Source organism: Carcharodon carcharias, chromosome 23 (assembly GCF_017639515.1).
Source record: "Carcharodon carcharias isolate sCarCar2 chromosome 23, sCarCar2.pri, whole genome shotgun sequence".
NCBI lineage: Eukaryota > Metazoa > Chordata > Chondrichthyes > Lamniformes > Lamnidae > Carcharodon > Carcharodon carcharias.
Genome location: NC_054489.1, coordinates 24024017 through 24051937, shown reverse-complemented (window position 1 = coordinate 24051937; position 27921 = coordinate 24024017). Strand labels below are relative to the sequence as shown.

Genomic DNA, 27921 nt, shown 5'->3' with positions numbered 1-27921 from the left:
GTCATCAATCTTACAAGATGTTTCTTATGTGGCGTGTGAAGCAGTGGTCCTCAGCCAAGGCATTGAAGCTGAGGCAAAAAGGTAGAAGCACCTAGTGTGAGAGTCTGGAGAGGCCACCTGCTTACGTTGGAAGATAATAAGGAATAGTCTCCTTATTGAACTTCACTAATATAAGTGTAAAGTTGAGGTGTATTTTTCATCAAGTTAACCCAATAAACTCTATTTACTGCTTCACAGTGAAAGGCAGGGGACACTGTGAACACAAAACACTGTCAACATATTACTGACGTGCTGCTTTGTTTTGTGTGATTTCTGCATTTGAAGTAATGGTTACATTCGCAAACCAACGGAAGAAAATTTGCAATGACCATTACAGTTTATTGTTATGCATTTCTGATTATGCCTGCAATCTCTTTGGGAGGTGATCTAATTTTTGAAAATAAAATTGTATCGCACACATATAAAAAGCAGCATCGTCACTGGAAACTGAATGAAGTCCACTTCTATTTAAAGTAGGAATCTCTGGAGATATAATGCTGGACTGATGTCTGTTTAGTGAAGCAATATTTTGTCATGTTTTGGAACCATAAAATACCTGTTTTAGAACAAATTGGTCGTGCTTGAAAGAAAAAACCTTGTTAAGACCATGGTTCTCTGTATTCTTTCCCAACTTTAGCAACAGACCTCTCCACTCCCTGACTCGTTGCTTCAGCTCTGCTGCCCATCTGCTGGGCCTACCTCAGCTTCAGTTCCTAGGCCTTGGCTGGGACCTGCTGCTCTTGCAGTTCATGTAACAGTTTGGAACCATTGCTGATAAGGAATGAAACACCAGCAAGCATATACTTCTATTTTTAGAGTATAAATATATTGAAAAGGATTTAATTCTGAAACTCATTATCTAATTTTAGAACACAAATCAACTGGCAGAGACTGTGTCACATTCATAGTAGTGGGTCACAGAGGTACATAGAACTTCTTACCAAGATTGTGGAGCACTTCATGAAATATTTGGGAGTTGATTTTTCTTCTTTAGATAAAGGTTATTATCAAACATATCTTATGGTGTCATCCACTTTCAACATCTCAATATTCCCACAAATGTATATATAAGCTCTTACATACGAAATATGCATCCAGGCATGCTATGCCTAAAGGTGTGTATTCTGATTTTTGAGTTTAGCCTTGGAGCTATAGCAAGAAGTTACAATGTTGTAGCTTAGAAAAATGTTTTGAAGATTGGCAGTTTGCTGTAAAATATCATGTAAGTTTTTGTGTGGGGTTTTTATGCACCAAAGAAGCTAGATATCATGGCCATCTTTCGTTCCACAAAAAAAAATGTTGGTTGTTTGCCATTAATTAACTAGAAGCAGCTTTCTTTGCAGCACTATGCCTAAACATGGGGATGTTTTAAATTTCACTGAGAAGGGATAAATAAGTATCTTTACTTGCTTCACTAATAATTAGACCATTTATTGAGATTGTACATAATTTTAAAATAAATTGTGAAATAACATTCTACTAATATTTTTCAATACTGTTAGAAAAAAACAATGCAAGTTTCTGGATTGAAGGAAGAGCTTCAGTTAACAAATACTGATCTGAGGCCCTTAATGCTGGTCCAGTTAGTGTGTTCATAATAACAAAGGTGCCAGTAGGGCCAATTGACTACGCTGTGATTTTGCTACCATGATATCAAACTGAGATTTATATGAAGATTTTACTACTAGAATCCCTTCAAAGCTGATAACTAAATTTCTTCTTAAATGCAATTCACCGGTTCCAATGCAGATACATTCACATGGATATGTTTACTAGAGAGCAATGGGCCTTGTAATTTTGAAGGATAAGATGCAAGTACTGAAGATAAGCAAATGTACATGCCTCCCACTAGTTTTGATTTGGAGCAGAAAAATTATTGTTGACAAAGTAGATTTAAATTTATTTTAAAATCCTGCTCTTGCAGATAGGAGAGCATTTTTTTTCTTTCACACACTTCTCCAGTTAAAGTGATTAGCAATCTGCTATCAGGTCTTGTTGACTCATTGTTTAAACTGATGGAAGGCATCCAGGTGCATTAGATGCTATTTTCCCCAGAGAGAACCCTTTGGTTCACTTAGCACCCCAATCTCTGATATCGCAGTCACGATTTGAAAACTTGTAATGCAGAAGGAATTGCAAATGAACCTGCATTTGACTTTTCTTAATTCTACATCTGGTGTAGTGTGTTCAGTTCACAGGCTGCACCTCAGGAAGAGGATGTATTGGTGTTGGAGTGGGTGCAGCGCAGCATGATACCAAGGCTAAAAGGGTTAATTTGTTACATAGACTATGATTGTATTCCTTGAGCATAGAAGACTAAGGTATGATCTAATCGAGGTGTTGAAAATGATTAAAGAATTTTATAGTGCAGGTAGAGAAGCTATTTTCTTTCGTCAGGAAGTCCAGAACAAGGGAGCATAATTTTAAAACAGAAAAAGGTTGCTCAGGTGATGTCAGGATGCTGTTCACACAAAGGGTTGTGGAAATCTGGAACTCACCCCCAAAAAAGCTGGTTAGGTCAATTGGGAATTTCAAAAGTAAGATTGATAGATATTTCTTGCGTAAGGGTATTAAGGAATATGGAACCTATGCAGGTAAATTTGAGATGCAGATCAACCGTGATTTAATTGAATGGTGGAACGTTCCTGTTCTGATGAGTCTTTAAGTTTGCTCTGCACACATGATAAGAAATAGATTATGTGACGTCTTTAACCCCAAATCAATTATTCTGCTTTGTTCTGTGGATAATTGTGTTCCTCTGAAAGTGAGAAAGTGATCGTGGAACCTGAATGTGGCGGTGGGGTCAGGGGGTTGGGGCCAGGGCCGGGTGGGGGGTGCGATGCAGGGAGGTCGGCATTCATTCACACTGTGCATTTACACCCAGCAAAAGAGGATTGTCCAAATTCATTTCAGCTATAATGCTTGGAGCCAGCAGCAAGTGGAGAATTTCATTAAGTCCTTCTGGCCTGGAGTTGAGCCTAAATTCCAGAATTGAAAGAACTTTGTTCTAAATGGCTGTAGTCATTTATGTATTTAATAAAAAGCTGTTGCTGTGCTATGAGCTGCAGTTGAGATTGTTTATTCTTGACTTTAATTGCGATTTTCATTAAGTTATACTCACAAGTAGAATGTATTATTTTTACTATACTAGATGCATGTGTTTGACATGCAAGAAAATGTGCCAATAAAAGTTAGTGGAAACTGATAATATTCCATGCATCTTTAAATTTAATGTCAAGAAAGTTACATTTATTTAATAGGCGAGAAGATAGCTTTCTCACATAATACACTTTGGGTGGAATTCCCTTTTGTGCAGAATGGCTGTCACTGCCTTTTTCTTCTATGTTGGTATGCAGCTCTAAGCAGTTTATGGGAAACAGATGCTTTTTGTTTTATTCTTTGCTGCCTGACATTGTCCTGTTGGCAATATTAAAAATATTTTCAAAGCTAACTTAAATTATAGTGTCTCCTAAGTAAATATATTGGATAAATACACTGGGGAATTTTAAGATGTCTGTCATTGACTTTTGGCATTCTTCAAAAGACTTGGCCACAAGCTCAATTTTTTTTCATAACATATTGTGAAAGGCAACTGATTTTTTTTTTCAAATGATGTTGTGGCCTCCAACCTCTTCGTACAAAGGATGTAGTATATACAACAAATGTCTTCCTTCAGAAACTGCGAATCATCTTTTCAGACTTCCTGTTTCTGACAGCAGCTAAAAAGGTTTATGATAAATGTCATTTGCTGATTTGCTTTAGGCAAATTCTGTGTGTTATAATGTTGCTCAATGGGTCTTTTTGCAGTAATTAGACTCAAGGCAGTCTGTTTCAGAAAGGGATGAATTCTAGGAAGAAAGGTCAAGGTTAGCAATCTGTCTAAACCACAGATCTCTAAGAAAAATGTAAAACTTCCTATAGGTAGCAGTCAGGATAATATCTCATTTGATTTTGGTAAGTATGTTAACTGCTATTTTATAGTGAAATACTGGGGGTTATAAAAACCTCTTGCTGTGTAAAGTGCAGCCATCTCTTGCATAATAATTCTTCATATTTATACCTTTCATCTAAGGCAAACTCTGAGTCTCAGCATAATCATCTACAAAGGTTCTAAGTAGAGGCATGATGCTTGAGCTAAGAGAGGAAGACAAAACTAAGACAGGTCAATGCATGTTACTTCTCCTACTTGCCAATTTTTAGTGTTGTAGACAGAAGCCTAAAAGTACATTTTCTCCCTGTCCTTTTAGCAGATTGGTGCATTGTGTAGAGGGCCCTGGATAAAGTGAAAAAACTACAGCGAGAAAAATATAAATTAAAAACCAAGCTAAGGTTTAACACAGATTCAGTTGAAAACAATAAGCCTGTATTGGTTTCTTGGGAAAAGACAAAGGAAACACAGAGGGCTACAAAGACCTCTTGCTGTGTAAAGTGTAGCCAGCCATCTCTTGCATAATAATTTTTAATTTTTACACCTTTAATCTAAGGCTTTCAATTGCGATCTTAGCTGGGCTGTTGGGTGGAGACGCAAATAGATATTGTAAACTTCCTTAAAGGAAGGAAAACTAGGTGGGCAAGCTGCTTTTTCCCTCCTCCTAGTACTCCGTAAGGGTCGTGTTAACACAGGTATGAGAGCAGGGTCATCAGCATGCCCTCAGCTGGAGAAACTGGAAAATAATTTATGCATAATGTCATTATGCATCTGTGTTTGAAATTGATACAGATGGTACCAATGAAAATGTAGGACCTCTATGGTAGAAGGGTAAGCTTTAATGAAAATAATTAGGTGGGAATGCCAATAATTCCTTGATGTAACTTGGTACAATGATGTTGGAAACATTTCAGAAGCTGTACGATGCCATGTGAGAATAGAAGAGGCTGTGTTAAGAGTCTTTGTAGATGATTTTGCTGAATTATTTTTATTTTGAATTTTTTTTTTTACAGTAATGGAAAGTAAGTTCAGCTTTTTGTTTTTCAATTTTTACAGCAGCAATTCTTGGACCAGCAACGCATGCAACAGCTTCATGTGTATCAGGCTTCTGTAGCTATGGGAAGTATGTCTGTGACAGACAGGCATCAACCACTCTGCAGAGCCCAGTCCTCCCCAGCAACTGCAAACTTAAAAAATCCTGGCACTGAGAAACCTATCAAGCACCTTTTCACTACTGGTAAGGGAACTGCAGAAAAAGCTACAAGATCTCAAAGTAACAGCTGTGTTATTGTGAATTAATGGGTAGACACATTAACTCTAAGAATTACATATAGGGGGAAAAAAAACATCCTGAAGCAAGGCTTTGAAAAGCCATTCGATTCGATTCTGATGTTTTATTCTTAACAAGGTTTACAAATACAATAGTTACACCTAATATGGCTGAGTCTGTTATGAGGTTTAACTGTTCCTGGACCAAAGCATATATGCTAGGCATAACAATAGTTCAGCTTATTTTATTGATTGTAAATGTAATATAACTCGACTTGACCCCAGATAAAAGCATACATCATCCAAACATGGATTTTAAAGTACTGTGATACTCACATTGTTGGAATTAACAATCTAAGCACAGCCTAGGGAGGTCTTGTGACTCAGTCAGTAGCGACCCTGCCTCTGAACCAGAAACTCCGGGTGTAATCCCCACTCCAGGACTTGTTGGCCACAGAAAAAGCATTCATGATGTGGTTCAACAGGTTGATAATCAGCCTGCTAATCCTTCCAACACTTCCCCACTATTCCTCAGTTATAGAATATTCTCCCATGTAATTTTTAATGGTTAGCAGTCCAAATATAGTTAACTAATTGCTAAAGGTCACCTAAAGACAGTGATGCATTTTAAACACATTTTTCGTTTGTCTCTAAATTATTTGTTTTCTTAAATGCAAACTAAATTCCAGTGGTGAAGTACTCATTATTCTCTTAATTATTATAAATCTTTCATGTTTCTCTGGTCAGAATATGCTTTGATCGCTTATTTAGGGCACTTCAACACAAACCACGACAGAATCATCTTCCTACTAATATCTGAATCTTTTTTAACATTATCAATGACAACTTTTCAACAGTTATTGTAGTAAAGTGCCTCAAGGCATTTCAACAAAAGGCACCAAAGACTAGGAAAGGAGCATCGGGGTAGTAACCAAAAGCAAGACTGAAAGGGCTTTTGAAGGAGGCAAGAGAGTAACTAAGGTGGAATGCCTTAAATAGTGTCTTCAAATGCAGAGCTGAAACAGCTGAAACCTTTGCACCCAAAATGTGGAACAAGGAAAAGGGAAACTATGAAGAAGGCCAGAGGATACCCAAGACCATTAATAGGAATGAGGTTGTAGAGGTAAAGAGGAATGAAGCCTCAGAAGAATTTACGAGTGCAAAAATTTTAAAAATTGCATAGGTATAGAATTTGGTGAGCATAGGAAAATAGGACTTAGTGCAGGATAGAATGTGGGATGTCTACAAGTTTGGACAAATTGCAGTTAGTAAAGAATAGAACTTGGGAGGCTAACAAGTAGAGCACTAAAACTATCAAGTCTGTAGGTGTAATATTAGAGATGCAGTATTGGTAGAGGCAGATGATGCTGTGGAAATAGGCAATCTTGTTGATTGAAAGGATGTGAGCTATGTAGCTCAGTTAAGAGTCAAACAGGTCACTGAGGTTTTGCACCATAGGATCAACCTGAATGACCTGCCAAAGATCGGTAGAGAGTCAGTTATTTAGATGCATAATTTTAGACGGAGACAGAACACAATGGTTTCAAACTTGCTAATGTCGAGTTGAAGAAAATTATTGTTCTTCCAGGACTTGATGTCAGCTAAGTGACCAAGAGATCAAGAGCAATGGCAGAGGTAAAACTGGCATTTGCCAGTATGCATGTGAAAGTTGACTCAATGCCTATGAATGATATTGCTGACGGCAAAAAGAAAATGTATCTATAGCTACCTAGTTTGCTCACAATTTTGAAGCAAAACTTGAACAAGAACCACAAGTGGACTAAATAAACAAATGGGCTGTGCTGTAAATTTCTTGACCCAACTTTTTTAATGTTCTGATATTGAGCTAGAGCTCATAATTTTATATTTTAATGCATTTCTGATAATAAAACCAAGCATCCTTACATTATTTACTTTTGAGAATATTGCACTAAAGAGAATTGGAAGCTAAAGCAACGTAAAATGCTGGCCTCATAATTCCTGGGGTGGGAGGCATAAATTAGTAACTGCCCCTTTGTGGGTTGTTATTTGAATTGGCCCCAATTTACACCTGGCTTCTGCTCCAGCTTCCTGGTATAAATTCCAATGGGTGTTAAGGCATGTGCAGAAGCACCTGCTCTCTCAATGACAGTCACATACTAATTACAGAATTAGGATAGGATGATACCTCTCATTCTAAATTCCATTAATGCTGCCTTCCCTAAAAGTGCAATTTGCCAGGACCTGCTCATCAAGGCCAAGTATCTGGTTAAAGGGGCACTGCTGAATTAATGTTGCTCATGAAGACTTTTGTCCAAATATTGTGATTCACTGAAGGTACTGAAGAATGTTTTCACTATTATACTCAGGAAGCCTTCCTCTACATTCTGCTTTACCCTCAGAGTTCATGGTATTTAAAGAGGATTACTGATATAATATCTGAAGTCTGCACAGTGGATTTCCTAATGGGAATCCCACTCATAAAATATATGTGCGAGAGGAAGTGGGATAGCAGGAAGATTTGAGGTAAACCAGAATAATCAGCACCAAAGGAGAACCAGACCACCTCAGCAGTACCCATCATGGAGGATGTTTAGATCCAGGTGCATTTTATAAGATGTTTTTTATAAGGTCTGTCTTATGCAGCTGCACTTCAGTCGTAAAGCTTTGGAGGAGCTCTTTTTGTTGCTGCAGCCAGATCTGCGACCAAGGTGCAGAGCGCCCACATCTCTCACTGTGGCAGCATATGTGACTACGGTTCTCAACATTTATGCTACAGACTTAATCCAGGGAGCCACAGGGAACTTGTGCCTGATTAGCTAATTTGCTGTGCACTCCTCCAAAAGGCAAGCCACCACTGCTGTCTTTGGCAAGCATTTCAATTTATACAGTTCTGTTGTGCCCCAGATAGATAACTGAGAGGACTGACAATTTTTTCACAATTATCCGTACTCATCAAGGCTGTGGGAGTTATTGATTGCACCCATATGGCATTATATATATCCCATATGTTAACAACCATATTTGTATAAACCTCAAAGGCATCCGTTCCCTCAATGTGCGCGCCATTTGCAACAACAGGAACAGATCCATGTTGCTTTTATAGCTCATCCGTCCAGCCTTTCGGTTCTATTTAAACAGCTGGAGCTTAGGGAAGAAATTTTCCAGCATGTTGAGGAATACCTGCTACTCCCATAGCTCATGATACCTCGTCATCAGATTACTTGTGCTGCAGATTGACACATATAAAAGCAAGAATAAAAATGGGCAAGAAATTTTTCTTTTTTCTTTTTGTTCTTGGAATATGAGTGTCACTGGCAAGGCCTGCATTTATTGCCCATCCCTAATTGCTTTTGAGAAGGTGGTGGTGAGCTGTCTTCTTGAACCACTGCAGTCAATGTGGTGTAGGTACACCCACAGTGTTGTTAGGAAGGGATGTTGTGTTACTTGGAGGGGAGCTTGCAGGTGCTGGTGTTCCAAAATGCCTGCTGCAATTGTTCTAAAACATACAAACAAAGGCATTAGGATCAGCAGTAGGCCTCTCGAGCCTGCTCCACTATTCAATAAGATCATGGCTGATCTGATTGTAACCTCAACTCCACATTCCCGCCTACCCCGATAACCTTTCAACCCCTTGCTTATCAAGAATCTATCTGGCACTGCCTTAAAAGTATTCAAAGATGCTTCCACTGCTTTTTGAGGAAGAGAATTCCAAAGACTGACAACCTTCTAAGAGAAAAAATTTCTCCTCATCTTTGTCTTAAATGAGCGACCCCTTATTTTTAAACTGTAACCTCAACTTCTAGATTCTCCCACAGAGGAAACATCCTCTCCACATCCACCCTGACAAGCCCACTCGGGATCTTGAAGATGTCAATCAAGTCACCTCTTACTTTTTCAAACTCCACCGGATACATGCCTAGGCTGTCCAACCTTTCCTCATAAGGCAACTTGCTCATTACTGCTATTAGTGTCGTAAACCTTCTCTGAACTGCTTCTAACATATTTACGTCATTACTTAAATAAGGAGATTAACGGTACTCCAGAAGTAGTCTCACCAGTGCCCTGTGCAACTGAAGCATAACCCCCCCTACTTTTGGATTCAATTCCCCTCGCAATAAATTATAACATTCTATTAGTTTTCTTAATTACTTGCTGTACCTGCATACTAGTTTTTTTGTGATTCATGAACTCGGGCACCCAAATCCGTCTGAATCTCAGAGCTCTGCAATCTCTCACCACTTAGATAATATGCTTCTTTTTTTTTTAATTCTTCCTGCCAAAATGGACAATTTCATAGTTGCCTACATTATACTTCATTTGCCAGATGTGTTGCCCACTCACGTAACCTATATATGTCCCTTTGTAGCCTCCTTATGTCCTCTTCGCAACTTACTTTCCCACCTATCTTTGTATCATCAGCAAATTTAACAATCATTCCATCTGTGCCTTCATCCAAGTCATTTATATAAATTATAAAATTTGAAGCCCCATCACTGATACCTGTGGCACAATACTCAATACATCCTGCCAACAAGAAAAAGACCCATTTATGTCAACTCTGTTTCCTGTTAGCTGGCCAATCTTCTATCCATGCCAATATGTTATCCCCTACACCATGAGCTTTTACTTTCTACAATAACCTTTGATGTGGCACCTTATCAAATGCCTTCTGTAAATCTAATACAGAACACCGGTACCCCTTTATTGACGGCACATGTGATTTCTTCAAAGAACTCCAATAAATTGGTTAAACATGATTCCCCTTTCACAAAGCCATGTTGACTCTGCCTTTTTGCCTTGAATTTTTCCAAGTGCCTTGCTATAATATCATTAATAATAGCTTCAAACTTTTTCCCTATGACAGATGTTAAGCTAACTGGCCTGTAGTTTCCTGCTTTCTGTATCACTCCCTTTTTGAATAATGGAGTTACATTTGTTATTTTCCAATCTAATGGAACCTGCCCTGAATCTAGGCAATGTTGGAAAATTAAAACCAACACATCAACTATTCCACTAGTTACTTCTTTTAAGACCCTAGGATGAAGTCCATCAGGACCCAGGGATTTGTCAGCCCGCAGCTTCAACAAATTGCTCAATACCGCTTCCCTGGTGATTGTGATTTTCCCGAGTTCCTCCCTCCCTTCCATTTCTTGATTTACAGCTATTTCTGGGATGTTATTCGTATCCTCTATAGTGAAAACCGAAGCAAAATACCGTTTCAATTCATCTGCCATCTCCTTACTTTCCAATATTAATTCTCCCAACTTGCTTGCTATAGGACCAGCACTCACTTTGTTTACTGTTTTGTTATTTAAATATCAATAAAAACTCTTACTATCTGTCTTTATATTTCCAGCTAGCTTTCTCTCGTACTCTTAATTTTTCCCTCCTTATTAAACTTTTTGTCATTCTTTGTTGTTCTTTATAACTTTCTAATCTTCTGACCTGTCACCCGTCTTGATGCAATTATATGCTTTTTCTTTAAGTTTGATACTGGCTTTAACTTTTTATTTAACCACGGATGGTGGGTCCTCCCCTTGAAATTTTTCTTTCTCATTGGAATTTGTGTATTCTGTAATATCCCTTTAAATGTCTGCCATTGCACCTCTGTTGACCTATCCCTTAACCTCATTTGCCAGTTCACTTTAGATAGCTCTGCTTTCATGCCCTCATAATTGCCATTATTTAAGTTTAAAATACCAGTCTTGGACCCATTCATCTCTCCCTCAAACTGAACGTAAAATTCTATCATATCATGATGACTATTACCTGGGGATTATGAAGTTATCAATTAATCCTATCTTAGTGCACAATATCAGATCTAGTATAACCTTCTCTCTGTTTGGATCCAGAACATGGTGTCCTAAGAAACTATCCCAAAAACATTTTATGAACTCCTCGCCCATGGTACCTTTGCCCATCTGATTTTTCCAATTGATATGTAGATTAAAATCCCCCATGATTATCACTGTACATTTCTGACAATTTCCCATTATCTCTTCCTTTATACTCTGCCCTACCATGTAGTTACAGTTAGGTGCCTATACACCACTCCCACAAGTGACTTACCTTTATCATTTCTCATCTCAACCCAAACTGCTTCCAAATCCTGGTTTCCTGAACTTAGGTTGTCCCTCTTTAATGTGCTAATACCATCATTAATTAATAGAGTCACCCCTCCACCTTTTCCTAACTTCCCGTCCTTCCTAACTGTCACATACCCTTCAATATTTGGGTCCCAATCTATGTCATCTGTAGCTATGCCTCTGTAATGGCTATCAGATTGTACTTATTTATTTCTAGGTGATAAGAGTTTCTGGATTTGGAAGGTGCTGTCAAAGGAACCTTATTCAGTTGTTGCAATGCATTTTGCAGATAGTGCACTTTGCTGCCACTGAGTGCTAGTGATGGAAGGAATGAATTTTTAAGGTGGTGGAGGAGGGTCTGATCAAGCAAACTGCCTTGTTTTGGGTGATGTCGAATGTCTTGGGTATTGTTGGAGCTGTACTCATCCAAGCAAGTGGCGAGTATTCCATCACACTCCTGACTTGCACCTTATATATGGTGAACAGACTTTGGGGAGTCAGGAAGTGAGTTACTCTTGCAGAATTCCAAGTCTGTGGCCTGCTCAACTAGCCACTGTAATTGTGGCTGCTTCAGTTAAGTTTCTGGTCAGTAATAACCCCCAGCATGTTGATGGTGGGTAATTCACCGATGATAATTATGTTGAGCATAACGGGGAAATGGTTAGATTCTGTCTTGTTGGAGATGGTGATTGCTTGGCACTTGTGTGGCGTACGTGTTACTTGCCACTTATAAGCCCAAGCCTGAATGTTGTGCAGTTCTTGCTGCATGGTAACACGGACTGTTTCAGTATCTGAGAAGTTGTGAATGGAACTGAACGCTGAAATCATCAGCAAATATCCCCACTTTTGATCTTATGATGGAGGGCATATTATTCATGAAGGAGGTTGAGCCTGGAATACTACCCTGAGGAACTCCCGCAGCAATATCCTGGCCTCCAACAACATCTTCCTTTGTGCAAGTTACGCCTACAACCAGTGGGGAGTTTTCCCCTCAATTCCCATTGACTTCAGTTTTGCTAAGGATCCTTGATGTCGCACGGTCAAATGCTGCATTGATGTCAAGGGCAATCAATCTCCCTTCACCTCTGAAATTCAGGTCTTTTGCCCATGTTTGGACTGATGCTGCAATGAGATCTGGAGCCAAGTGGCCCTTGTAGAACCCAATCTGAGCATTCGTGAGCAGGTTATTGCTGCATAAGTGTCATTTGATGGCACCATCAGCAAACCTTCCATCACTTTGCTAATGATTAAGAGTAGATTAATGAGGCGCTAATTGGCTGACTTGGATTTGTACTGCTTTTTGAGCAATTTTCCACATTGTTGGGTTGATGCCAGCTTTATAGCTGTACCAGAACAGCTTGTTTAGAGGCACAGCTAATTTTGGAGCACATGTCTTCAGTACTGCAGCTGGGATGTTGTTGTGGTCTATAGCCTTTGTTGTATCCAGTGCTTTCAACTATTTCTTGATATGTGAAGAGAATCGACTTGGCTGAAGATGGACATCTGTAATGCTGGGGACCTCAGGAGGAGGCCCAGTTGGATCAGCCACTCGACATTTCTGGCTGAAGATGGTTGCAAATGCTTCAGCTTTGTTTTTTGCACTAATGTGCTGGATTCCCCCAGCATTGAGGATGAGGTGGTTTTTGAGTCTCCTTCCTATTTTAGTTGTTTAGTTGTCCACCACTATGTCTGGATTTGTGAGGACTGTAGAACTTTGATCTGATCTGTTGGTTGTGGGATTATTTAGCTCTGTCTGTAGCATGCTGCTTCCTTTGTTTAGCATGCATGTGGTCCTGTGTAGTAGCTTCACCAATTTGGAAACTTATTTTTAGGTATGCCTGGTGCTGCTCCTGGCATGCACATCTACGCTCCTTATTGAGCTAGGATTGGTCTCCTGTTTTGGTGGTAATGGTAGAGTGAGGCATATGCCAGGTCATGAGGCTACTGATAGTGGTTGAATAAAATTCTGTTGCTCATGGCCTACAGCACCTCCTGGATGCCCAGTTTTGCGCTTCTGGAACTGTTCTGAATGTATCCTATTTAGTACAGGTAATAGTGCGACAGAACAGGATGGAGAATAACCTCAGTGTGAAGAAGTGACTTTGTCTCCACAAGGATTGTGTGGTCGTCACTTCCAAGACTGTCACGGACAGATGCATCTGTGACAGGTAAGTTGGAGAGTACAATGTCACATAGGTTTTTCCCTCTTATTGGTTCTCTCACCCACTGCCGCAGGTTCATTCTGGTAGATATGTCCTTCAGGCCTTGGCCAGTTCAGTCGTTAGTGGTATGCTCAAAGCAAGGTTTTGATGTCTGGTTAGGATGGATGTTATAGTACACATCCAGCACTGCCTCACCAATTGTGATATCATGTTACCTGATTCATAACTTTGCCATCAGGAGAGGAATGATGGTAGATGTTTCGAATGTTACCAGGTTGGCTGATAACGATATTACTATTGATGGCTATAGATGCAGCTGATGAGGAAAAGGAAACAGGTGTAGTGGCAGCACTCAATTGACAGGTGAGAGCCAGCCTTATTTACTGGAATAGAGCACTATTATTTTGAAGTGTCAGCTTAGCAAAGACCTGCCTCATCTTGCCAACCTCTTTATAATTTAAGTGAAATCTTTATTGTCATAGTAAGACATCACACCATAATCCTTAGCTCAATCATCACATTACCTGTACCCTGTTGCTTTGCAAGAGAACTAAATATCAAGGGCCCTTGCGTCAAAAATTACAAAAACAACTTGCATTTATATAGCACTTTAACATAATAAGACGCCTCAAGGGACACAGATATGTAATCACAAACAAAATTGACACCAAGCCAAAGGAGATAGAACAGGTGACCAAAACTCATTCAGAGAGGTGGGCTTTAAAAAGAGAGGCTGAGAGGTTCAGAAAGAGAATTCCAGTGCTTAGGGTCTAGATGATCTAAGATACAGCTGCCAATGGTGTGGCAAAGGGAGTTGGGAATGCAGATGTGGACAGAATTAGGGTTGGAAGAGATTAGAGGTAGGAAGATATGAGTTTTATTGCAACAACTTACAGCAGTACTGTTTTTTTTTACACTCTTTGTGCCTTTGCTAGCTGTTCTCTGTGCTACCCAAACACTTCTGTGTGCCACTTGAGAGCTTACATTCTGCTGTGTAGACAGATGCTGCAAAATGTTATGAGCCTCTTGAGAAGGAGGTGACAATTCTTTTGGATCCCCCAAATCCTTTGAAAATGGAACAGGTTGACTCTGCAGTGGAATATGTAACCTTGCTAACCTATCAGGAATTGTATGAGCAGGTGGTTGTTTGGTTAAAATTGCTGTAGAGGACTTACTGCTCCATTCCTGCCAGATGCTATTTTCACCGTACATTTTTTTTCAGTGGGTTCAGGCACCCACCAGAGATAGGCAGATACCTCATGAATTAATACAAATTGGGGCCAAACGATCCAGTTATGACCCTAAAACCATTTTAACTCAAAATCCTGGAAGCCTTGGTCAGCGACAAAATCACCAGTCGACATGAGCCGGATTGGTGTTGATGCCACTGAATCAGTGTTTAATGGTGTTTCAACTAATTGCATCAGAGCATCTGTATGTCATCCTGTTTACATTGCAAAAACAGTTTCCAGCTTCCTGATCACTTCTTCCTGATTTTATTTGCCTTCATCAATTTCTTTGAGCCCTGTCTGCTTATCACAGGTGTTATTATTGTTCGTTTTGTTTGGATAAAGAAACACTTTGAAGAAGAGGAGCAACAGCTGCCTCAGCAACCAGCATTAACAGTAGCTTGGCCAATTAGAAGACAAGAAGTCAGGAGGGATACTTATAGAAGGCTAACACATAGGACGGATAGGCCAAGAGTCAATTTCTTAAACCTACTTGAAGAACGGTGTACGAGAAGACTTCCCTTCTCCCAGCAGCCACTGTAGACCTCTGCATCCTTCTGCAACAGGATCTGCTGGACCAGCAGGCCGTATTTTGCCATGCGGTCTGTCAAACTCAGTCCTTTGCTTCTTTGCCATTGCTCCTTCCAATCTGCTGTAGAGGACAACCCCTGTCTGCAGTATACACCTGCATTAAGCAGGTCACCAATTCCCTTTGCATCAGGACTAATCAATAAATCACCACCTCCATTGACCTCAACATCAACAGGATTGAACAGGATATAACTTGGAGATTTTTCAGCGGTGGCTGGTTTCCCTCAAGTCCGGGACATCATTGCACACACATCAGGGGACCGGAACGCTGTCTAGCAGCACTCATGAATTGGTTAGGACTACTACTCTGTTGCAGTGTCCAATCATGCAACTTTGTGCAAAGTACCTAAGCAGCTGTCACAATGCTTTTATCATGAAACTCAACCACCCCCCAATATTGGGTCCATCCACCAATGTGACAGTATAGTTGCTGGAAGACAACAGCTACATTTGTGACACATGATGTCCACAACCTTATCACGCCTGAGCAACATAGTTAAGATTAATACCATGGATCCACCGAATGATTATTCATAGGGCTGCTGAAGAAGCAATTTAGGTATTTGGACTGGCCTAAGGGCTCCCTACAATATGCCTTAAAAAGTGTATTCTGAACTATAGTGGTGTATTGTATCCTGCAGAGCCATGCCATACAGAGAGGCAGACATTTGGCACAGGCACAGCAGCACCCTCATCAGACGAGGAAGGACAGGGTGAAACTGAGGAAGAAACAGGAGGAGGAGGAGGATCAAGTGCCTTGCAGCATGAGATGTCAGGGATGAGTTCATATCACAGTGAGTATGGTAACATGCTCATTTTCCTGCCCTAAAAACTTACATGCAGTCCCTCAGCATTAACAACCCCTCTATATCCTTCACAACTCCTATAATCCTTCATTAAAAAAACATTGATATTACTCAGACAACTTTATATCGGTAACATACTGACAATTTAGACTCAGAAGCTGCTATTGAAACCACAATGCAGACAAAAGAACCAAGTGTGATAAAGGTAACATTTAACTCTCAACATAATTGCCTTTCTTTCATTTTTCAACCAAGTATCAATCCATGGTGTCCTTGTAAGAAGGCTTTCTAAGTTACTATTCCTCTGAATTATTCCCTAGATTTCCCAGCAAAGCTAATGAAAAACTCTTGTAGCCCATGTCGGAATCCTTGTGATATTCCTGGCTGGGTGTCTTCAGGTTGCTTGAGCCACTATTACAGCTATTGGTTGAGGAGGAATTGAAGAAGACAACATGCTGACTTACTGCGACGCAGCAACTCATAGTACTTCCATGGCAGCACTACCACTTTCTCAGGGCAGTGACTTATCACTTCCACCAGTCCATGGGAAAGCAGACAGCAGAAGATGAGTAACTCCTTGAAAACCCCTATATATCCAATCCACAAATTTCTCTGAAGTGGAGCTGCGAGCTTGGACAGCAGCTCTTTGAGTTTCCAGCAAGGCTGCAAAGGCTGGCTATGGTTATTTCCATTGTGAGGGACTGGCTACAGCATGTCTGGAGCTGGCCACGCTCTTCAAGGTTGACTGCAGAATGCTGATATCATGTGAGATGATAGATACCCCACAGGCTGAAAACAGAATTTGCTATACTTTCAGCAATTGACCAACTTTTCTATACTAAATACAACTGCTTGTGAGCAGCAAACAGTTTTCTTTTCGTAGGCTTCTGAGGGCCCTCATCTCTATCCTGTTCAGTGGAGCTGGAAATGGTCTTCCCTCTGAAAAGCTGTCTCCTGTGCTCACCCAGCCATCAGTACCTTCTGCATTTTAATCGTGTTAGTGTTTCACCATGTGCAACCCAATGTATGCTAGTGCATGGGGGAGATGGAGCATAACGTGGTGCATCCTCAGAAGCATTGTTCTTTGTCAAAGTGTCTTCTTCACAAATCTCTTGCTGAGAAAAGCCTATAGGAGAAATAAAAAGCACAAGAATTAGAATGGCATTACGGGGTTAGACATGAGCAGGCGATGGTGTTCAGAATGCAACTTGAATTTGTGCAGCTTGCATTCATTCGATGTCTTCACATTGAGTTAAGTGAGCAGTGGAAGGTCTACAAATGCTCCTGCAGCTACCATCCTCTCCAGACTGCCTTGTCATGAATTGAAAACTCTTTAATTGTTGGCACACATCAGGTCAATGGTTTCAGCTACTTGCCAAGTCAACTGCTGCACATTGTGGGAGGGGCCATGCAACATCTCTGCATATGGCTGGTACCCTGTTCCTATCACTCGATAGCAGAACTCCTTAGATGATCATCTGCGTGCTATAGAGCCAGCAGTTGCCATCTTCTACTCAAATTCATCAGGTTCCACATCTACATCTTCTGGTTTCCTTGGGCAGAATTTTCCATTTCACGTGCACGTCCGCGTGTAAAATGAGGCGCGGTGATGTCGGTCGGGCGTCCAATGTCACCGCACGCCGTTGTGATATTTCGCTGGGCAGGTGCACAATGAAGTCTGACGCATGCCCGCCATTAATTAACAGGCCACTTAAGGCCCTTTAGTGTTCAATTGATGCTGATTTTTTTGGCACCCGTGCAATCTTCAGGTCGGCGCAACGGGCAGGCGGGTAGGAGACATTTGTATTAACCTCATCCACAGGCAGGATAAGAGGGCTCAGTGGGGTCGTGAATCTGCTCTGGGAAGTATTTATTGTTGAAAATTTTACAAACTTGCCTGTGTGATCTGCAGGACTTCAGAACGCATCCCAGCTGCTTTTTCTGGACTCTTAACCTTCAGGTCAGCACTCTGCAGTGACACAGTGGACGATGAAGACGTTGACGCTGCAGCTGCACATGATGAGTCCAGCAGTGATTCCAAGGAGGAGCAGGCACAGGGAAATGCTGAGGATGTAGACGCTGACCTGGGACTACTCCAGGGAGGCAGGGGGACCCGGGATGCTTAAATCCAATGAACCTTCAGCTAGCACTACACACATGGATCACCAGGACAAGCCTGGGCTGCTGCCTCGATACGCGACACCTAAGTGCAAAATCTGCCAGGTCAGCAGCACTAAGGGCCTTGTAAATAAAGCTGAATCACTCATTACACTTTTGTCAACCATACATATGTAGAAGAAACGAGGCACCCTCAGCCATGGTCACAAATTTGCATTTAATGTGTGAAGCAAAAGAGCTTATGGTAAAGAGAAAACAATAGTGTTAACAATGAAAAAGAAATCATAAGGACCTCATCTCAGGCCAACACAAAAGCACCAGTGGAAAACCGATACTGTGCCTAAGGTGCCTTATGCTTTCGTTTACGGGTGCTATGTCTTGGTGCTGCCCCATCGCTCGGAATGGCACCTGAGCCAGCCTGCTGACTGTGCTGTCCTGTTGGCCTTGGTGGACGTCCTCTGGCCTGTGGAGCCTGTGCTGGCCCTGCCTGGGAGGGATCTGCCTGTTCCACAGCTGGAATCTCCCCAGTTGTTGCAGCCTCACTGGATAATACAGTCACTGGGAGAGAGGTGGAGGAGCTGCCACCCTCATCCGGAGCACCCTGAGAGGAGCCTGCAGAGCCTATCATAAAGAGAAAACAATAGTGCAGTGACAACAGGCAGCAGCTGCGCCGACGTAAGGTCACTTAGGACCTCCCTGTTCACCGTGGATGGATGGGCCATGAGCTGGGAAGCTTGATGCCCACAGTATCTCCCACACTGGCAGTGACCAGCTGAGGTCATTGCCAATGTGAGGGTTTGCTAGTCAGAGCGCATCCCCAGGAAGCCCTGGCACGTCTCCTGGAGGCGCCTCTCCACAAGAGTCACCACTCTCTCTATGGAGGACACTTAGCGTTCGAACATGTGGTTCATTGCTGCGATGAACTTCTGCGTAGACTCCTCCACCATGGAGACCACGCCAAGCCTAGCCTCATGTATCTCCCCCAGATGCTGCTGCGCACCCAGCCACATTTGCTGCATCTGCTGCATCACAAATGACTCCAGAGGCACATCGTCACGCACCAACTGAGCATGTGCCTGGTTCCCTGCTGTCCTCTGACTGCTGGCGTCAAGGGCACTCTCTGTCACTGCCAGCTCCTCCAGTGAATGGGAAGTGCCGTCACTGCTGTGCCCCGGGACACTAGCCATTGTTCCAATTCCTATCGAGGTGCTAGTATCTGCGCTGGTGCCTGCCTCGCAGAAATGGTGTGATGCTGGTGAGACTTCAGGCCCCTCAGGTGTGAGAGGGGGCATCTGCTCCTCCTCCCGGCTGTGCTCTGATGATGCTGAAAGGAAGAACAAGGACAGTGGATCAGTTAACGTGCAGACAGTGACAAAGTTAATCCCTGACCCCCCCGGCTCATTACCCGCTCAACCTTCCCTAACCAATGGTCCAGTAATGTTGCAACAATAACTAATTTAACAATCATCAGCGCTATGGCTGTTGGGAGGACAATGCTGACCTTACAGTTGGGCATAAATACCTGGTCCTGGCACCCCAGCTTCACTGACACCAGTAGACCTGGGTACATGGCGCCTCTCCAGTTCAAGGGCCTCCTTCTAGAAGCATCTTAGTATGGAGACTTGTGCCTGGCCGCCTCCAGTCCTCATGCTCAGCCACATTCTGCGCATTCTTCTCCTGAAAAAGAGAGAAGAGCATCGATTAGGGCAAATTGCACATGGACTCTGTTCGCGCATAACACTACCCAACCAGAGTGGGACAGATCAGGCCTCCAGTGCCTCCTCACCCCACTGCTGCCAATCTCTTAGACAAAGGAGCAAAGTTTGCTCCCCATCCCCCCCACCGCCCTCTTGGACACAGGCTGCCTACATCACATTAGGAACCACACAGTATTTCCCCCCATAGCAAGGAGGCGCAAGCAAGGGCAGCGGATTGTTCATTGCCACACCACCTTGAAGCTCCCCTTCCACCATCTCACCACCCTGACTAGAACATGTCCTGGAGTTCTGAGTCTGTGCCTAGGTGCAGCTCCTCCAGGTTGCCCCCAAACCAGTCACGTGGGATTCAGATCAACACATGCTGCAGGGGAAAACTCATCTCCTCATGACCCACTCAGGCTGACCTCAGCATGGGCACTATCTGCTTGCCCAACCATCAAAGGAAAAATGCCATCCTCCTCCCATCCTGGGGGACCAACACCACCCGCCGAGCTGCCATCTCCTCGAGGAGGGCAGCAAGGCAGTCATCAAAAAAACGAGGGACGCACTGCCCCCACCCCCGGCCTACCTCCAGCCTGGCCTGCTCATCCAAACCCCTCTGCTGCAGCCTAGCACCGACCATTGTGAGCAGCCTACAAAAGGCTGCCAGGCCTTCTTTTAAACAGGCTGCCGGGTCGCTATTGGGCCCAGCAGTCTGTGCATGCCCGCTGCCACCCACACACTCCCGCTATTCTCAGGGATCGGGAAATACGCTGGGTGGGCCTTAATTGGTCCGCCCACGTAAAATGGCAGCGCAGACCTGATCACAGGCAGCGATTGGGCCCATGCCTACTCCCGCTCCCCCCACCCTGCCAGATGGAAAATGGAGTGTTTGCTAGTGTTGCCAGAGTTAAATTGGACTGCAGCAACTTGCTCTTCAATGCCTCTGGAACAAGAACAGTACTGTTAACTTTGATCTGTTTGAACAGCTCAGTAACTACTTCGCAGTTATCTTCATTGGAAAGTGGGACCTGGTTACAAGATTTTTAGATGGTTATAAGTAGTTTGAAGATTATATATAGAGATATTAAATAAGAAAAAATCTCAGGAAACCACTCAGGCACAGCAACTCCAATATCTCCATCTCCAACTGCAACTTCCTTCTCTAACCCGAGATAACCATGGCCGGAATTTTACCGCCCTGTGGGGGCGGGGACGGAGTCATAAAATGCGGCAAGCCATTCTAAACTCTTTTGACTTGGGCAGGAACATAAAATCCCGCTGCTGTAAAATTCCACCCCACGTTTCTAATTCAGTCTCTGAAAATTTCATACTCGGCCTCTGATGTAACAGCCATTTTGTTCGCTCTTGCCAAAGTTTGCTCACTTTTTTTTATTCATTCATGGGATGTGGACTTCGCTGGGTGGGCCAGCATTTATTGCCCATCCTTAGTTGCCCTTGAGAAGGTGGTGGTGAGTTGCCTTCTCGAACCACTGCAGTCCATGTAGTGTAGGTATACTCACAATGCTGTTAGGAAGGGAGTTCCAGGATTTTGACTCAGTGACCGTGAAGGAACAGCGATATATTTCGAAGTCAAGGTGGTGAGTGACTTGGGGTGGAACTTACAGGTGGTGGTGTTCCCATCTATCTGCAGCCCTTGTCCTTCTAGATGGTAGTGGTCATAGGTTTGGAAGGTGCTGTCTAAGGACCTTGGTGAATTCCTGCATTGCATCTTGTAAATGGCACACATTGCTGTTACTCTGCATCGGTGGTGGAGGGAGAATGTTTGTGGACGGGGTGCCAAACAAACGGGCTGCTTTGTCCTGGATGAAGCTTCTTGAGTGTTGAGAGTCGCACTCATGCAGGCAAGTGGGGAGTATTCCTGACTTGTTGCCATGTAGATTGTGGGCATTCTTTGGGGAGTTAGGAGGTGGGATACTCGTCGCAAGTTTCCTAGCCTCTGGCCTGCTCTTGTAGCCACAGTATTTATATGGCTAGTCCAGTTCAGTTTCTGGTCAATGGGAACCCCCAGGATGTTGATAGAGGGGGATTCAGTAATGGTAATGCCATTGAATGTCATGGGGCGATGGTTAGATTCTCTCTTGTTGGAGATGGTCATTGCCTGGCACTTGTGTGGTGTGAATGTTACTTGCCACTTGTCAGCCCAAGCCTGGATATTGTCCAGGCCTTGCTGCATTTGGACATGGACTGTTTCAATATCTGAGGGGTTGTGAATGGTGCTGAACATTGTGCAATCATCAGCGAACATCCCCACTTATGGTGGAAGGAAGGTCATTAATGAAGCAGCTGAAGATGGTTAGGCCAAGGACACTGTCCTGAGGAACTCCTGCAATGATGTTCTGGAGCTGAGTTGACTGACCTCCAACAACTACAACCATCTTCCTTTGTTCTAGGTATGACTCCAATCAGTGGAGAGTTTTCCCCCTGATTCTCATTGACTCCAGTTTCGCTAGGGCTCCTTGATGCCACACTCAGTCAAATGCAGCCTTGATGTCAAGGGCAGTCACTCTCACCTCACCTCAGGAGTTCAGCTCTTTTGTCCATGTTTGAACCAATGATGTAATGAGGTCAGGAGCTGAGTGGCCTTGGCGGAACCCACTGGGCATCAGTGAGCAGGCTATTGATAAGCAAGTGCTGCATAATATCACTGTTGATGACCCCTTCTATTACTTTACTGATGAAGGAGAGTAGACTGATTGGACGGTAATTGGCTGGGTTGGATTTGTCCTACTTTTTGTGTACAGGAGATACCTGGGCAATTTTCCACATAGCCAGGTAGAGACCAATGTTGTAGCTGTACTGGAACAGCTTGGCTCGGGACGCGGCAAGTTCTGGAGCACAAGTCTTCAGTACTATTGTCGGAATATTGTCAGGGCCCATAGCCTTTGCAGTATCCAGTGCTTTCAGCCATTTCTTGATACCACGTGAAGTGAGTTGAATTGGCTGCAGACTGACATCTGTGATGCTGGGAACCTCCAGAGGATGCCAAGATGGATCATCCACTTGGCACTTCTGGCTAGAGATTGTTGCGAATGCCTCAGCCTTATCTTTTGCACTGATGTGCTGGGCTCCCCCATCATTGAGGATGGTGATATTTGTGGAGCCTCCTCCTCCAGTGAGTTGTTTAATTGTCCACCACCATTCATGACTGGGCGTGGCAGAACTACAGAGCTTAGATCTGATCCATTGATTGTGGGATCACATAACTCTGTCTATCACCTTCTGCTTATGCTGTTGGCATGCAAGTAGCCCTGTGTTATAGCTTCCCAAGTTGACACTTCATTTTTAGGTGTACCTGGTGCTGCTCCTGGCATGCCTTCCTGCATTCTTCATTGAACCAGGGTTGATCCCCTGGCTTGATGGTAATGGTAGAGTGGGGGATATGCCAGGCTATGAGGCTACAGGTTGTGGTTAAGTACAGTTTGGCTGCTGCTGATAGCCCACAGCACCTCATGGATGCCCAGTCTTAAGTTGCTAGATCTGTTCGAAATCAATCCTTTTTAGCACAGTCGTAGTGCCCCACACAGCACAATGGAGGGTATCTTCAACATGAAGGTGGGACTTAGCCAAAAGAGCCATAAGACATAGGAGCAGAAATTAGGCCATTCGGCCCTTCGCGTCTGCTCCGCCATTCAATCATGGCTGATCAACCCCATTCTCCCGCCTTCTCCCCGTAACCTTTGATCCCCTTAGCAATCAAGAACCTATCTATCTCGTTCTTAAATACATTCAATGACCTGGCCTCCACAGCCTTCTGTGGCAATGAATTCCATAGATTCAACACTCTCTGGCTAAAGAAGTTTCTCCTCATCTCTGTTCTAAAAGGTCTTCCCTTTACTCTGAGGCTGTGCCCTCGGGTCCTAGTCTCTCCTGCTAATGGAAACATCTTCCCCACGTCCACTCTATCCAGGCCTTTCAGTATTCTGTAAGTTTCAATCAGATCCCCCTCATCCTTCTAAACTCCATCGAGTATAGACCAGAGTCCTCAAGCGTTCCTCATATGTTAAGCCTTGCATTCCTGGGATCATTCTTGTGAACCTCCTCTGGACCCTCTCCAGGGCCAGACTATCTTTCCTGAGATACAGGGCCCAAAATGGCTCACAATATTCTAAGTGTGGTCTGACCAGAGCCTTATAAAGCCTCAGCAGCACATCCCTGCTTTTATATTCTAGTCCTCTCGAAATAAATGCCAACGTTGCATTTGCCTTCCTAACTACCGACTCAACCTGCAAGTTGACCTTAAGAGAATCCTGGACTAGGACTCCCAAGTCCCTTTGCACTCCAGATTTCTGAATTCTCTCCCCATTTAGAAAATATTCTATGCCTCTATTCTTCCTACCAAAGTGCATGACCTCACACTTCCCCATGTTGTATTCCATCTGCCACTTCTTTGTCCATTCTCCTAACCTGTCCAAATCCTTCTGCAGCCTCCCCACCTCCTCAATACTACCTGCCCCTCCACCTATCTTTGTATCATCTGCAAACTTAGCCAGGATGCTCTTAGTTCCTTCATCTAGATCATTAATGTATAAAGTGAAAAGTTGTGGTCCCAACACTGACCCCTGCTGAACTCCACTAGTCACCAGCCGCCATCCTCAGAAGGATCCCCTTATCCCCACTCTCTGCCTCCTGCCAGACAGCCAATCTTCTATCCATGCTAGTACCTTGCCTGTAACACCTCCCTCTTACTGAGCAGCCTCCTGTGCGGCACCTTGTCAAAGGCCTTCTGGAAGTCCAAGTTGATAACATCCATTGGCTTTCCTTTGTCTAACCTGCTCGTTACCTCCTCAAAGAATTCTAACAGATTTGTCAGGCATGACCTCCCCTTGATGAAACCATGCTGACTTTGCCCGATTTTACCATGCACTTCCAAGTATTCTGAAATCTCATCCTTAATAATGGAGTCTAAAATCTTACCAACGACCGAGGTCAGGCTAATTGGCCTGTAATTTCCAGTCTTTTGCCTCACTCCCTTCTTAAACAGGGGGGTTACGTTAGCGATTTTCCAGTCCTCTGGGACCCTCCCTGACTCCAGTGATTCCTGAAAGATCGCCACTAACGCCTCCACTATCTCTTCAGCAATCTCGTTCAGAACTCTGGTCCAGGTGATTTATCCACCTTCAGACCTTTCAGTTTACCTAGCACCTTCTCCTTGGTAATGGCCACCATTCTCACCTCTGCCCCCTGACTCTCTTGAACTTTGGGGATGTCATTTGTGTCTTCAACTGTGAAGACTGACACAAAGTACCTATTCAGTTCCTCCGCCATTTCTTTGTTCCCCACTACTACTTCTTCAGCGTCATTTTCCAGTGGCCCAGTGTCCACTTTTGCCTCTCTCTTACCCTTTATATATCTGAAAAAAAACTCTTGTAATCTTCTTTTATATTACTGGCTAGTTTACCCTCATATTTAATCTTCTCCCTCCTTATTTCTTGTTTAGTTGTCCTCTGTTGATCTTTGTAGGCTTCCCAATCCCCTGGTTTCCCACTGCCCTTCGCTGCATTCTTTGCTTTCTCTTTAGCTTTTATGCTGTCCCTGACTTCCCTTGTCAGCCATGGTTGCCTCGTCCTTTCATCTCCACAAGAACTGTGCAATGGCCACTTCTACCAATACTGTCATGGACAGATACATCGGCAGCAGGCAGATTGGTAAGATTGAGGGTAACTATTTTGTTTTTCCCTCTTGTTGGTTCCCTCACCACCTGCCATAGACCCAGTTCAGCAGCTGTGTCATTTTGGACTCAGCCAGTCGTGGTGCTACCGAGCCAGTCTTGGCGATGGACATTGAAGACCCTTACCAGAATACGTTCTGCACCCTTGCCACCCTCAGTGCTCCCTCTAAGTGGTGTTCAAAATGGAGGAGCACTGATTCATCAGCTGAGGGAGGGTGCTACTTCGTAATCAGCAGGAAGTTTCCTTGCCCATGTTTGACCTGATGTCATGAGACTTCATGGGGTCTGGAGTCAATGTTGAGGATTCCCAGGGCAACTCCCTCCCAGCTGTTTACCACTGTGCCGCCACCTCTGCTGGGTCTGTCTTGCCAGTGGGACAGAGCATACCCAGGGATGGTGATGGTGCTGTCTCAGACATTAACTGTAAGATATAATTCCATGAGGATGACTATGACAGGCTGTTGCTTGACTAGTCTGTGAGACAGCTCTCCCAATTTTGGCATTAGCCCCCAGATGTTAGTAAGGAGGACTCTGTTATAATCCAGAAAGCCATGTGGTGAAGGATGGAACTGGAGCCAACCTATAAACATTTTAAGTATTTTTCTTACAAAAGATACACATTACAAACAGGTACCACCTCACCCTAACTACCACAGTTTCAGTATGTTCCTATTTAGAGGAGAGCAAGTGAATCCCCAGTTAATGTCACCCCCTGCATACAATTAAGTACAATTAATATACAATTAACAGATTTCCTTCTCTCTTTTAAATAAAAATTAGCTCTATGTACAACCAAAATTTTAAAACAAATTAAATCAAAGACCGCCATATTCTGTACAAATCATTTCATTGTGAGTTGTCCCTCTGTTGAGCACCCATTCCAATTTCTTTGTTCACAAATTTAATTTTGTAAAACAATCCAACAGTTAATGACTTGCAACAGAGCTCTGAAGAAGGGTCATACAGACTCGAAACATTAACTCTGTTTCTCTCTCCATAGATGCTGTCAGACCTGCTGAGATTTTCTAGCATTTTCTGTTTTATTTGGCAAATTCCCCTCCATTATCAGTCAGAGACCTCTCTGGTGTCCCAAGTTCCCATCCATTTCTTAATGATTTTGCCTATAATAACCCTTTTGTCCTTGCTATATATTATTGTAGAAAGACTAAATCTGGTCAGCAGGTCTATAAAATATAGAATGAAAATATGTCTGTCTTTGTCCCAGACCTTTAAATCCATGGCAACTACCTTTTTAAAGTCACGTGCCAAAGGAAGGCTCACAGTAGGACTTGGCAGCATCTGTTCATGCTTTTTACAGATTTCACACTTCCCACTAATCTCTTCTGTCACCCTCATATACTCTTTCTGTTTGCCATGTCATTTCAGGGGCCCAATGTCTTCACTTTGGGCAGTTCAGTACATAATGACACTTTGAATCGCACCTGTTTACTGCTCTTTGGGCATTCTTGGGATTCATTCACCCATTATTTTTTTCCAATTTTGTCTTTCTAGTCTGCATCGACAGATTTGCTAAAAGTGCTTTTATCTTCATTCTGCCTGTCTATAGTCTTTCCATTGTATTGATGCCTGCATCCATTATCTGGACTGTTTCAAAATCTGGCAATCGTTGAGTCCTTAATTCTTTGTGTCACTGTGGAATGTCCCATTTGTTCTATGAAGGCTGAAGGAAATGACTGTATCCCCAGGAATTTTTTTCAAGACAACACACATCTGATCCAACAGGGTCTGCCTCTCAGAGAGCTAAACACTGGTATCCTGTCCATATGGTACACCTTAGCATAATCCAGCAATTTAAACTCCAGTGCTGATCCAGGGATCCTCAAATTGAATTTCATCAATCTTTAATGCAATCTGTTGAAGTCCATGATGTATTCTTCAATAGTTTGCCAAAATCTACCAAGCTCTGACCCTGCCTTGTAGGCATTTAACAGATCATCTTTCTTGTAGATTTCATCCAAGAACTGTAGCAGAAGGTCCAAACCATCATTGTTTTCCAACTGACAGGCATCCGTCTCAACAAAGTACTTCTGATTTTACTCCCTGTAGAAAGCAACAACACCAAGACTATACCTCATTCTCTAACCATTTATTTACAAAGATGCTCATTAAAAATACGCACCTCTTAACCCCAACCACTATTTATTGGAATTTAACTAAAACCCCAATTAATGTCCACCATCTGAATATAATTAAATCTAATTAATATGCAATTAAAATGCTCCATTAGTTATATGTACTCCTTTAACATCTGATAGCACATGTCTGCCTCCCACCTTCCCACAGTTTTTGTCCTTTCCCTAG

At 42.9% G+C, this 27921-nt stretch overlaps 1 protein-coding gene across 10 annotated transcripts in view; it reads left to right on the top strand.

Moving 5' to 3' along the window:
• Positions 1 to 27921, top strand: part of hdac5 (histone deacetylase 5) — a 378423-nt gene that overhangs the window by 277529 nt on the left and 72973 nt on the right. For 9 of the 10 annotated variants that reach the window (XM_041217570.1, XM_041217576.1, XM_041217573.1 and 6 more), the window contains one exon: positions 5024 to 5204. The exons of the other annotated variant lie outside the window; for it this stretch is intronic. In XM_041217570.1, coding sequence (XP_041073504.1) covers positions 5024 to 5204 — 181 coding nt within the window. The remainder of the gene's footprint in view (positions 1 to 5023; positions 5205 to 27921) is intronic. 10 annotated transcript variants of the gene reach the window in all.